Source organism: Apodemus sylvaticus, chromosome 6 (assembly GCF_947179515.1).
Source record: "Apodemus sylvaticus chromosome 6, mApoSyl1.1, whole genome shotgun sequence".
NCBI lineage: Eukaryota > Metazoa > Chordata > Mammalia > Rodentia > Muridae > Apodemus > Apodemus sylvaticus.
This window is the reverse complement of record NC_067477.1, coordinates 56,066,671-56,081,039: the sequence shown is the minus strand read 5'-3', so window position 1 is coordinate 56,081,039 and position 14,369 is coordinate 56,066,671. Positions and strand designations below refer to the sequence as shown.

The 14,369-nt window shown below is 37.6% G+C and overlaps 1 protein-coding gene across 1 annotated transcript in view; it reads right to left on the bottom strand.

Annotated features, from left to right (window-relative positions):
* Positions 1 to 14,369, bottom strand: part of Mdga2 (MAM domain containing glycosylphosphatidylinositol anchor 2) — a 788,307-nt gene that overhangs the window by 67,598 nt on the left and 706,340 nt on the right. Inside the window, exon 10 of the mRNA XM_052185765.1 lies at positions 3,830 to 3,978. Within this exon, the coding sequence (XP_052041725.1) occupies positions 3,830 to 3,978 (149 nt within the window). The remainder of the gene's footprint in view (positions 1 to 3,829; positions 3,979 to 14,369) is intronic.

Sequence of the window (14,369 nt, the reverse complement as noted above, 5' to 3'; positions counted from 1 at the left end):
CAAAATGGAAAATTGCTTAACCTCACTTCTAATATGTTTATTTAAAAATTATTCAGGGTACACTTACTATGTGTAGAGATGAAAATTCACTCATGCAATTATGTAATTTGAGAAGACGTGTCAATAGTTCTAAGTTCAAGGCCAGTCTGGGTAGCAAGTGACTGGGTAGCACTGGTGTCATAAACACATGATACAGATTCTTCATGAAAATAATAATTTGTTCATATGTCAAGTCTGAATTTTTCAAAAAGTGGGGTTGTGTCCTAATAAAATGTCAGTGGCTCACATGAGCCTGAAAGTAAACGTGCATTTCTGAGATGATTGGGGGAAAGGCTTATTTTAAGTAAAACATTTTTCTCTATAATTGAACCGAAAAGTTTTCAAGAAAAGCTCTGCATGGTTTTCATTAATATGTAATGCTTAATGACTGTATTAGATTTCTGTCCATCAGTGAAACTTCAAGAGCAATGTTGCTTGTTATGAGTCTTCTACACAAGGTCTGGGTGTAGTGAGCAATGCAATGAGAAGAGAAGTCTACATCCATGTTCTTATTCCAACACACATCACCTGCCTGTTCACACTGGCTGATGTCACAAGGCCATGATCCTGCATTGAGACAACCTCAAAAGAAGCAATGTGTCTCTTCCCTGGCTAAATTATCAGTTAAGGCAGAGTATCATAGTAATCACACCAGGAAAAGAATGTTTATGTGTAAAGAAAATTCTAGTAACAAATAAGGAAAAAAAATTAGTGGCATGGCAAGGGAACAGATTCAAAAAAGTGCAGGGAAAATGCTTTTCTGTATGGATGACACTTGACAGAAATGTGATTGGCTTCAACAGGACTGCTCTGTGCATTAGCAGCACAGACTACATGGAGAAAAACTGCTTTAACAGGAGTAAAAGTAGGTAAGAAAAATCTGAACCAGCAAAATGGATCTCATACGGGAATAATAGGGTTGAAATTAAAATAAGAAAGCCATGGTGAAAACATGTCTACATATTAGTTTATTTCAAAAGTGTGGCTAGGAATCACACCAAGACCTGGGCTATACAGTATGACAAGTAAAATACAACACACAAATATGAGCTACAGTATGTTTTGGAAAATAATAATAAAAACATTTTACTTTCTTGCCAATTAGTGTAAGTCCCACAAAGACTTTCCAGGAGTGTTTTGTGCAAAAGCACTTGAAGTGGATAAGTGGAGCTATGGCCCATCTGGTAGATATTGTTATTTTCAATTTGTTGAACAGGTACTTAGACTGGAATAAGTCAGAAACATCCTCAAGGTTATATAGCTAAAAATGATGAGACTAGGCTGTCTAGACTTGGAAGCTAGAGGTGTCTAGAATGCATTATTTTTAAAGGAAGACTAGAAGGAATTTTATGTACACATATCACATATGAATGATCTTGGAAAGAAGCAGAAGAGAACACTGTTTAATGAACTTGTTGAAATGGAACAGGAAAGTGATGAGGTGTGTGTTCCTGTATGTTGGGTGGTTATGAAACAGAGCTGTGATTAAGACATACATAAGTCTGGATTCTGTGGAGACATTCATTTTACTAAAGCAAATTTTAAAGGGAGTTGTTGTCACTGGGAAAATCACATAAGGATACCAGCAAAAACTACCGCAGGACAGGCCGAGACAAGGAATGTGAGGGAAGGATTATTTATTTACTTTTCATTCATTAATATATTTATAAGAAAGGATTCTGACTTGTATATTTAACAGAAACTTTGGGTCTGAACTCGAGTTTTGAGACAAAAGGATAAGGGCAATGTGTAAATCCCACTGATTTAAGAAGGTAGCCTTCCAATTGTAATGATAATTTATTCCAAGGAAATATAAATGTGGTCAGAAACTAGAGACAAACTTCTGATTTTAACATTGGAAATAGATGTGTGCTCTGGAGAGATGACTCAGTGGCAAAGAGCACTGGGGATTTTCCAGAAGGTCAGGATTAGATTCTCAGTACCCACAAAGTAGCTCAAAACCATCTATAGCTCCAATTACAGAGGATCTGACACTCTCTTTTTGGCTTCTTTGGACACAAGGCACAGGAGTAGAACCCAGATACACATACAGGCAAAACACCCTCATACATTAAAACAACAACAACAACAACAACAACAAGACAATAGATCTGTAAAACAGTGAAGAACACCAAATATAATTTTCCTTGCAAATAACTATTTGCTTTAAGTCTGTATGTTTAAATGCACACATGCATGTATACATGTGTGTATAATAGTACATTAACAGTAATAATTAAACAGTGTGTAAAGTCTTGAAATATAAAGAGAATGAGATGTGAAAAATAAGAATGCTCTAAGATTCCCCAAATAGAAAATAATTTAAAATAAGAATTTTATTAAGAATACAGAAGGGGCCAGTGAAGTAGTTTCCTAGGTGAAGGTATTTGACTATGAGCCTGACACCTTGAGTTAGATCTCTGGGATCCACATGCAGAATGAAAGAACTGGCTTCTGCAAACTCTTCTCTTACCTTTGTATACATTCTCATGTGCATGCATTTCTGTCCATACATATCAATTAAATCAATGTAGGTTTCTTTTTGTTTTTTTTGTTTTTTTGTTTTTTGTTTTTTTTTTAAAGAAAGCAAGGCTATAATGCTAACTCTGTCAGCTGAGGGGGAAAAGATATGTTGACCTGAATTTTCAGATATTTATCAATCTTGTTAAGAAAAAAAGCATGAAATTGAAAGGAGCAGGGAAAATTATTATGAAACAGACCTGTGGGTTAACCTGGTACCCCTATAAATGGGTTGACATTGAGAGATGTGTTCGGAATGGTCTGGGTCAGCGGATCACTGTACTCTGAGTGCCCACATAAGAATGATTTATCTATCAAATGCCTTGTGTTTGCATGATTTTACTTTTCTGATTTTAAAAACAATAATGATGAAAACATTTAGCTTATAATGAACCTTGAACTCTGCATTGCTAGATGTTTTCTTATAAGTGATTTGAGCACAATACAATGATTATCTCTATGGCAAAACATTGGATGGGCTGGGTGGATGGGAATTAAGCAGGTGATCTTCAGACAATTTTTTTTATTGTCCTAACTCAGATTTTCAGTCTATAATTTACTTAAGGATTTGGAACATGGAGTAAAACCTATATGCGATTCCAAGTTTTGTTTCAAAATGTTTTATATTGAAATATCCATCCTGACAATATGTATCTAACAAGAAGCAAGTTCAAGAGTAATATATAATTTAAAATTACCGTTCACATCAACAAGGATTGAGTTTCACAATGGTTTATGTAAAGAATACATAGATCATTTCACATGATTTATAATCTTCAGCTAAATTAGAATGATTTACCTCATTACTTCTCAATTTGCTAACGTATTTATATTCATCAGATATATGAACTTTTAATACATCCTTTATATATCTTGAACCTTCAAGTAAAAGTATGTAAGTCTCCTAGCCTCCTAGAGAAAAGGGTAATGCTTTCATAAAGTAACAGTATGCACAAGAACATCTTAAATTCCTTTTGTAGCAGTGCACAATATGATTTCTTGAGCACATCTAAAGATGTAGCCCTTCAGAAGGCTGAGAGGAAATTACTTTAATAAGTTTATTCCAATAATTTAAAATGCATAGATTAATTTAATATATTGGTAAGTAAGTCTGAATAGTTTTGAAAGCAATATTTTCATAAAATTTAGAGATTAAAAATTTAAAAATAAAGCCTATAATACATTCATTATATTAATAAAATCTATAGCAACAAAGTCTCAACAATGAACTACAATAAAACAAAACCAAAATAGGCACCAAATTTCTTACCTGCCGAATACCCAACCGGTATGCAACAATCCGATCTACTGCATCAGGATTCATTTGTGTCCACTGTAGACTGTAAGAATACACTCGGTGTCGGTTCTGCCACACAGGGTTGTACGTGTCATAGTAGAACTCTGGGGCATAGGCCTTTCCTGAAAGCAGACAGTGACTCAGTGTGACTATAGACATAATGGACCTTCTACATTCTCATTGTTGAGCCTGATACAGCTGTCTCCCGAGAGGCTCTGCTAGATCCTGATCAATACAGATCAATACAGATGCAGAGGCTCCCAGCCAACCATCTGACTGAGCCCAGGGACCCCAATGGAGGAGTTAGGGGAAGGACTGAAGGAGCTGAAGGAGCTGAAGGAGCTGAAGGAGCTGAAGGAGCCTTATCTGGCATCAATGGGAGAGGAGGCCCTTGGTCTGGTGAAGACTTGATGCCTCAGGGTAGAGGAATGCTAGGGCAATGAGGCAGGAGTGGGCGGGTGGGTGGGTGAGCACCCTCATAGAAGCAGGGTAAGGGGTGGGATGGGATAGGGAGTTTGAAGAGGGGAAACCGGAAAATGGAATAACATTTGAAATGTAAACAAATAAAATATCGAATTAAAAATAAATTAAAAAAATATATACCTTCTTCCACAAGGAACTATTCTGCTTGTAAAGTGATATTAATAAAGTCAAATCTGTTTCCTGGTTAGTTTTGAGACTTTGACTAGTATTATAAGAAAAGGAACATTGGGGCTGATCCCAGGGTCATTGGCTAAGCAGCTCAGAAAATGAAAGAGAGAGCCATTGAAGGATTAAATTTTTGAAAGAAGTTCAGGGAGAAGAGTCTTTTAAAGAAATTTGATGGATAAATTGAATATATCCAGAATTTAACTACTCTGGAATAAGAGAACACTAAGGATTGGAGGTATGATCTTGCTTGTTCAAGGCATACTCACAGAAATTAAAGGGCTGAGATTGAGGGCATTACTGAAAAGATTATTAACACAGAGTAAAAAAAATTAAGTTCTGAATACGATACAATTCAGGACCTGAAACAAGAAGATAAGAGCCATTGAGCTTTAAAGAGAAAGAAAATGAAAATAAGAAAAGAAAAAGCAATTATCAGCAAAGAAGTATAGAGGTTGATGTATGATCAACTTCCTTGAAAAACACCTGATACAAATAAAACATATATTTGTGCTTCCTACTATAGTAAGTCTCATGTAAGAATTAAAGTTCTGAACCAAGAAAGCATACTTTTATCAAACTTTAATGCCACAGCAAATAAATGATAAGGAAGCAATGAGTACAATAATCATTACCCTAAAGAATATCCTCAGTGCTGACAAGAGAGGGATAAACTGTTTGCCAGTTTGCTGGTAAAATTAGATAAAGCACATTAAATATCTGAATTCTTGTCACAGGAATCCAAGTCCTAACAACAATATTATGTATGGTGTATTCTTTAATTGTTCAGTGAAATCCAGAATCAATTTTGCCTTGGTGTTGGCCTCAGCTCTAGTTTCTTTGGCTCATTTAGAACTCCTGACCTATCTGAGAATTCAATGAGAAAAGACATTTATTGGTTTAATTCACTTGATTTATGACAACTGCTTTGATATCTGTAACCTGAGGCTGTTAGCTTGTGACTAACTAAAATTGAAGTCATTCTATAAATGAACTAAAATTATCTCAGAAACAGTTTTGAAATTAACTGTATAGCTTGTGTTAGAGATAAAGGACTGTGGAGCCAGAACAGACATATCAATGACATATGAAAATGATATAGACAACTAATCAGATACAATAAGATTGATTCAAAAATAATGTTTTATAAAGTTTTTCTTTGTGAATAATTATACTAAGAATTAAAGAGGAGGTAAGATTTACATAGTACGTAAATAGTATTTATTGGTAATAAAACAGGTACTGTCATGGTTATAGATATTCCTTAGTTTTAAAAACACATATGGAATGTCTTCTTTGATTCTTTACATTTGTTCTTTCTCAATCGTAAGACACATATAGTTTTGAGCGCTAACATTCAAACATGACATCTGTTGGTTGGAGAGATAACAAATCCCCAACATTATTTTTGCTCTTTATATAGCATTCATTTTTATTCTAGTTCTAGTGAGAATATAAAGAATATTTTCTTACTTTTTACATTCTAATTTTATTTTTACGCATGCTCCAGTTTGAAATTTTTAGATTAACTGACCTAAATCTCTATCCACTACCCAAACTTGGAGATCATTTTTAGAAACATGATGCATGCTAATATAGAGAGCTTAGGCTTTAAAACATCTTTAAAATACTCAGGTAGAAGTGATTAAAGTGCTCAGAATTTTGCATAAAATTGGTACGACAATATGAATATTATATTTTAGGGAGAAAGCTTATAAACTTTTAAACTGATCTTTGAAAATATCATTTCAAGCACAAAGCTACAAATATACTGAAATGATTACTCACACTTAAAGCATTAAAGTGTTTTAGATTATGCTGACAGACTAATAAAGCTATATTGCACAAGTATATAAAGACAAAAAAGAAAAGGAACTGATAGTGGCCAAGAGTATATATGTGCTCTTTAAAATCAATATTTCTCATAAATGAGGTGTAGGAAGATACACAATATGTAAATTTACCTTAAAGAATGAATTATAGAATATGCTTGAATATGTATGAGGGATATCAGTTCATTTTTCATTTGCTGAAGATCATTAACCTGCTTATATAGGTCACTATCCTAGGAGGTACTGATAAAATCCTCACAAATGAAATCAACTCCATTTTACTTCAGGTTCCAAGATACTGAAAGAGAAATTTCCCACCAGAATAAACCATGATGAATTGCTGACATGACAGAGCTAGCTAAAACACTAACTATTCTCACATTTGTGCCCAGGAATGGTGGATTACATTATATTCTAACAACTTTGCCAAAGTTTGCTTAAGCTTGCAAAGAAACAAATGAATGATTCTTCTGAGGTTGGGGAACACAGAATTAAAAACAAGACAGTGAACAAGAGCCTCTTACAAGAAGTGTTGGTTTTTGTATTTGTGTGAGTTTATATATTGGTGTGAGTTGCATATTTAGGCCCATAATGTAATTGGATAAGAGATGTTGCCACTTGTGAGAGGCTCAGTGGAAGCTAGAACCTCAGTAGTATTCGGTTCTATGTAGAGATCGTTGCTCACCAATAAGGAGTGTTTTTGTGAATATAAAATTCTTTGCTACTGACTCCAAAGAAGTACACAAAAAAGTCAAGGACTCATGGTTTCAGATGCACATACTCTCAACCTAGAAGGCTGATGTCTTCCCATACAAATACTACTTCCCCTGTCCCAATGACTGTGATTTCAAAATACAACAAAACACACACACAATAAAGTATCCTACTATGTACAGCCAGGAGGGCCAATGATCTACAGCAGTACTGGACATACAATAGTAGAAGCATAAAATAGAAATTATCAATATGTTATAACTGGTGGTATTATACAAGAGAATATTATAAACAGGCACTGCTGGCCATCTGTGAGAGAATAATTAGCATTGCTTTTGATGCCAGTGCCATCATCTACTTTATGATGAGTGAGCAGGAAGAAAATAAAATGTTTAAAATGGCTACAGGGATGTAGTATTGTTCTCATCCTCTCTACCAAGCTATGCACTTCTAAGGAAATGGTCTCCTCAGTACCTACTATGGAGCTTGACAAAATGCCTACCCTAGAAGTAGATGTAATAATCTAGGGTTGAACTATTAAGGACTATGTGTGATAAGATTAAGGGCTGAATATTTACCTTACATTTCAGCTATTCTGAAGTTATTCACCAAGTTACCACATAAGTGAAGGGGAAATTGTAGTATAGTTCCTGATTTTCATTTCCCAGTTTGAAAAGTACCTCATTTTAACAATTAACTGAATGTGTATTGCCTAGCATAAGAAGACAAGCTATTAAAGTCCATGGCAAATCCAGAGACTACCCCACCTAGGGATCCATCCTATCTGCTGTCACCAAACCCAGACATTATTGCTGACGCCAAGAAGTACTTACTGACAGGAGCCCAGTATAGCTGTCCACTGAGAGTCTCTGCCAGAGCCAGACCAAGCCAGATGCGCATGTACACAGCCAAACATTGGACTGAGCATGGGGACTCCAATGGAGAAGTTAGGGCAAAGACTGTAGGAGCTGAAGGGGTTTGCAACCTCATTGGAAGAACAGCAATATCAACCAACCAGACCCCCCAAACCTCACAGAGACTAAACCACCAACCAAAGAGTACACATGAGGTACCCATGGCTCCAGCTGCATATGTATCAAAGGACTGCCTTATCCGGCATCACTGGGAGGCAAGTCCCTCGGTCCTGTGGGGGCTTGATGTCCCAGGATAGACTGATAGGCTGCTGAGGCAGGAGTAGGTGGAGGGTTGGGGGAGCATGCTCATATAGGCAGGGGGAGGATGGAGGGGATGGGGCCTTGTGGTAGGGAAACTACAAAAGGGTACAACATTTGAAATGTAAATAAGTAAAATAACCAATAAAAAATGAAAAAAAAATCCATAGCAAGCTTAGCACTGACACTGAGGATATGTTAATTAAGAATAAACTGTAAAAATCTTTTAGGAGCCATGGGTTTCTGCTTGTGTGTATTTTCAGAATTTTCACAATCAGCACTAGTAAAGTGATTGAGAATCAGCATCATCATATAATTGTATAATGACTAAAGAAGTGATCATCCCATTATAGACGGCCATGCATATATGCAACAAACACATACAACTTTTAGTCTTCTGCCACAGGGAATACGTGCTGGAATGATATATATGCTGGAATAATTGCCTTATCCTCAAGTGTGTGACCCAACTTGTATTAAATAACAGAAAGGAGCTCTTAAGCAACAGGAAATATGATATGTGGTTATCAAATAAAGAAAATGTCCAGCTGCTTCCTATACCAGCTTCCAGGTCTTCTGTGTATGGTTGCTTACATCTGATTGTGTGCTTCTTTGTACACAAATCTATACTGTCACTTTTTATAATAATATATATCTTAGAATCGGAGCTGCATCTATACAGAGAAGGTCATCACTCTACCATGTCCCAAATTTACACATAGACACTCATGAATCACCTGCTATGATGCTATTATCAATAATAGAATAATGCCCTCTGTCCACATACTCTGCCCTCCTTTATGTAAGAAACATAAATTACTATTGTGTCCCTGGGAGTCCTTTTCTATGCCATTTTGTATCGTTGTCAGAAAACATTATCAACTCAGGAGTTCTTAAAGAGAACAATTGACTGCGTAAATCTCTCAAGTGAAAATTATACATATGTTATTACACATTTAACTCAGAAATAATGAATATATAATAAGCTGCCAATGAATGTATTCAGTCTTCTTCAATGCTATGTACTTTCTTAAAACTGAGTAGTATCAAAGTACCTAAAAGACTTGCTTTCATTTGAAGGGCCATTCTTGGGGTGTGTGTATAAAGGGAACAGATAAATGAACTGGCCTAGAAACTCCCAGACTGAGAGAACTGAATGTTCACAGTGTGAGCACTAACTTCTTGGCAAGGGTTACTGCTGCACACTTGGGGGGCCCATCCCTGAATAGGAATACAACAAAGACCATGCAGGCAGGAACAAGGAGTGCTCCTGAGAAGGAGGAGTACCGAGGCCATGCTGTCGGTTTTCTAGGAGCATTCGCCCTCTCTAAAGCATGGAACTTGGATTAATAGAGTAGATTTCACTACAACTCCCAAGAATAATTATAATATCAGTGATTATGATTTTTAGAGCAGGATAAAGAAAGGACTTCAAATTAAGTGTTCCTTTCACTTTGCTAAGAAGCTCTGGCTCTGCTCTGATTTGACATGGATAATGGCCAAAGTTAGTTCCCTGGGCTTCTATAAATTGCTGCCTTTATGGAATCTTAAAATTAAAACAAATATTTACTAAAATAATGTAAGAAGATTTCTCAAGCAAGAAATACCTCTTCAGTGAGATTCTATTACTTTGATTATTGCCTGTGTTTGGAAACAAAACCAATATAAACAAAAATATATTATCAATTTCTTCAATTCCATCAAAACCTCTGTCTCTGTCTCTGTCTCTCTCTCTCTATCTCTGTCTCTCTCACATACACACACACACACATGCATGCATAAATCCTTTCCACTGGAAAAAGAAGTCTCATAACATTTTGCAGTAAGACTCTCCTGACTGCTTTAAGTCTAATTTCTGGCATGCCCCTGCAACATTTTCTGTATTGTTCTCATCCATTAAACATCTCAACAGGATAATGGACAGATGCCAGGTGATTAAGCAGATAACTGGAGGTTAGAGAGATGCCTGTGAGTCCACTGATCTGAAAAGTCCTTTGATTCTTTCAATGATCGGTTTTATTATCACCTGGTATCTACATGTGCTGGTGCTGGTTGGTTTTTTTATCAAACTGACACAAAAAAGAACTATCTGGAAAGAGGAAATGTCAACTTGGCTCATGAACATGTCTCTTGGGGTATTTTCTTGATTAATGATTAATGTGGGAAGACCTAGTTCATGCTGAACAGTACTATTCCTGGGCAGGCGGGCCTCCATTGTGGTAGAAGCTAAGCTTCAGAAGGACTAGACAGCAAGCTGGTAGGCAGCATTTATCCTTGTCCTCTGCTTCAGTTAACGAATTCAGGTTCCTGCCTTGAGTTCCTACCCTGACATCCCTCAATCATAAGCTATAATTTGGGACTTGTAAGATGAAATAAAACCTTTCCTCTCAATGTTGTTCTTTGTCAGATATTTGCCATAGAAATAGAAAGTGAATTTAAACACCATGTAAAAAACATTCTAGGAACATTTGATTTCTCCAAAACATAAGCTGAATCAATACCGTAGTTTTACTACAACTCCTGAGAATAACCTGTTTCACCTTACAAACCCCAGGTTAGTCAGGATAGAACTCAAGGCATAGACCTGTTCATATGATTAATGTTATATTGTGAAGTACTTAATATGCTCAAACCAATTTAGTTGGTGTTTAGTTGGTAGAAATCATCCAGGCAGTGGGTAGTGCTGTATTGAGGTACCTAATATTAAAGCCTTTTCTTAAGAAAAGAGACTTCTTTGGTATCAAGGAATATATATTCTATTCTCCAAGGAAAACTGAGATTTCAGACTGTTTACATTGCATCTCATGCATACTCCAAAATATACAAGGAAGTTATGAGAAGTAGTTTGGAATCCCTAACCTTCATTAGTTTTGCTGATATCTGTTTGTCTGTTATCTGAACAGGAATGGCATTGTCCACCTACACAATGGTGATCACACATAATTTGATCCATATCTGCCTAATTTAAATTTTATCTTTTGAAACTGACTTATTTGATCATTCTTTTGAAACAAGACATATAACTGAGAAAAATATAATGGTTATCCTGATGAAGAACAAAGCCACTAAGAATGGCCCTAAAATAAGTATTTTGACACTGGTTTAGAAGGAAAATGAACACAGGGTATTAGGAAAACTATTTTCATAGCATATATAAACATAATATAGATTTCAAATTTGAATACATGAATAATGTAGATATCATGGGGCATTTTCTATGTTCACTCCGGTTAGGTGGTAAATATCATCCGCATTGTCACTAGGACTTTACTGAGACACAATGCACGTCATTATCGGATTGCTGGAATCTGAACTCAGGCCTCATGCAAGCTGGCACAGCTCCCTGACCTGGAGTGGCACTCTTTTTCTCTCACTTGTGAGCATTTTAAGTGCAGATTTTCCTGAGTTTGGAAAAGGTGTGTTACTTTGTAACCTGTACTTCAAGCAAGACATAGACTCTACCTTTTTGAAATTACTATTAGGCATTCTCAGTGTTAGAAAAACAAGAAACATTTTTTTCTATTATTAGAATGTAGTGTTATCTGTTAAATTTTTCATATGCTATACTCATGAAGTACAAACTTTCCTTTCAAGAAACGTACTGCTTAAAGCTCATTCATTTTGCTGCCTGTGTCACTTGTTCTTTAAGTCTCTATGACTAAGTAAAACACATTTCAGGAGCTACTCAAAGTTGTTCACTTCTGCCTGTCAGTGGATATTTGGATATTAGGTAACACAGCCAAGATGATACTAAGCAGATACACACACACACACACACACACACACACACACACACATACACACACACGCACATACTATATTTATATGTACTAGTATACACTTATATACACTAGTGCTCTGTATTCATCTAGGTTAACTGCTAAGGCATCTTGATAGGACATAAGATGTTTTATATATCTTTTTTCTTAAATATTTTTTTATTCGATATATTTTTATTTACATTTCAAATGATTTCCCCTTTTCTGGACCCCCACTCTCCAAAAGTCCCGTAAGCCCCCTTCCTTCCCCCTGTTCTCCCACCTACCCCTTCCCACTTCCCTGTTCTGGTTTTGCCCTATACTGCTTCACTGAGTCTTTCCAGAACCAGGGGCCACTCCTCTGTTCTTCTTGTACATCATTTGATGTGTGGATTATGTTTTGGGTATTCCAGTTTTCTAGGTTAATATCCACTTATTAGTGAGTGCATACCATGATTGATCTTTTGAGACTGGGTTACCTCACTTAGTATGATGTTCTCCAGCTCCATCCATTTGCCTAAGAATTTCATGAATTCATTGTTTCTAATGGCTGAATAGTACTCCACTGTGTAGATATACCACATTTTTTTGCATCCATTCTTCTGTTGAGGGATACCTGGGTTCTTTCCAGCTTCTGGCTATTATTAAATAGGGCTGCTATGAACCTAGTAGAGCATGTATCCTTATTACATGGTGAGGAATCCTCTGGGTATATGCCCAGGAGTGGTATAGCAGGATCTTCCAGAAGTGAGGTGCCCAGTTTTCGGAGGAACCGCCAGACTGATTTCCAGAGTGGTTGTACCAATTTGCAACCCCACCAGCAGTGGAGAAGTGTTCCTCTTTCTCCACATCCTCACCAACACCTGCTGTCTCCTGAATTTTCAATGTTAGCCATTCTGACTGGTGTAAGGTGAATGTTGTTGTTTTGATTTGCATTTCCCTAATGACTCATGAAGTTGAACATTTTTAAGCTGCTTCTCCATCATCTGAAGTTCTTCAGGTTATTGATTTTTTTTTATGAATTTCACATCATTCACCCGAATCCCATTTATATCCATATCCACCTCATACCTACCTCATACCTACCTTCTACCCTCATACCTACCTTCAACCCTCGCAACCTCATACCTACCTTCTACCATCGCAACCTCACCACAACAGAGGAAAAAAAAATCTCATTGTGGAAGCTTTAGTGTGTCACAGTGTGTCCCACAGTATACCTATTTGTCCCCACTTTTTTGCTCCACATGTTCATGGCAATATCTCATCGGTCTGGTATTATGTCCCCAGCTTCTGCTACTCTACCAATACTAGAATCTCACTGGGACTTCTTTTGAAAATCCTGTTGTTGTTGCCTTGTATCATGGAGATCCTGTAGAATCTGTAGGACAGACCATTCCATGCATTTCAGCAGTTCTCAGTGGGAAAATGTTGGAAAGGGCCAATTCAAAGCCTTCGGTCTGGGCCTGAGGGACATTTGAGCTGTTTAGCTAGCTTGCTCTCCTATTCTCATGCCTTTGATGAGGTTCATCAGCAAACACCACAATGAGGGCCAGTTCTACTCTGCTGCCTAACTGAGGTACAGGGCCTACTCTTCCAAGTGTTGCAGTAGAAAATGAACATGACGAGTTCTCCCACTCTCATGACCCTAGGACCAGCTCTCCCACCTGCCATAGATGACGGAAGGGAGGAGAGCTTCTCTCCATTATCTGAGACACTGCCCAGTAGAAAGAGGCAGGGCAGTTCTCCTGTGCTCATGCCCCTAGGGATGCCTACTTCCTACCTCCACATCTAGGTCCAGTTCTAGGGCTGCTCAGGTGAGGTAAAGGGCACACTCTCCTGGATGCTGAAGCAAGTGATGGTCAGGGCCTTCCCTCCTGCTCTCAGGACCCCATGAGGCCAATTCTCCCACCTGTCCCTAGTGTGAAGGCAAAAGGAAGGGAAGGGCAATCTCAATATCCCTCCTGCACCCCCTCCTTATGCCACAGCACAGCAGTCAAGAGGCAAGACCAGCTCTTCCATGTTACACCTTCAAGGCCAGTTCACCCACAAGCTACACATCCAAGGCCAGCCCTACGATACAACCCAGGTAAGGTATAAAGAGTCTGTTCTCCCTGAATGATGCAGCAGGTAAAGGGTAGGGCCAGCTCTCTGATGCTGATGACCTCTGGGCAAACTCTCCTTCTTGCTTTAGGTGGCAAGGGGTAAGTGGGTGGTGGGGGTCATCTCTCCCATGCCCATGTCACTGAATAGCAGACAAGTGGCAGGGCCACCTCTCCCATTCTTGTTTCCTAGGAATAGCTCACCATCAGGGAACTCCCACAGTGTGCTGAGCTCTCACTCCCCCTGTCCTGAGTACTACAGCTAGCTAGGGATGAGGTCAGGTGTC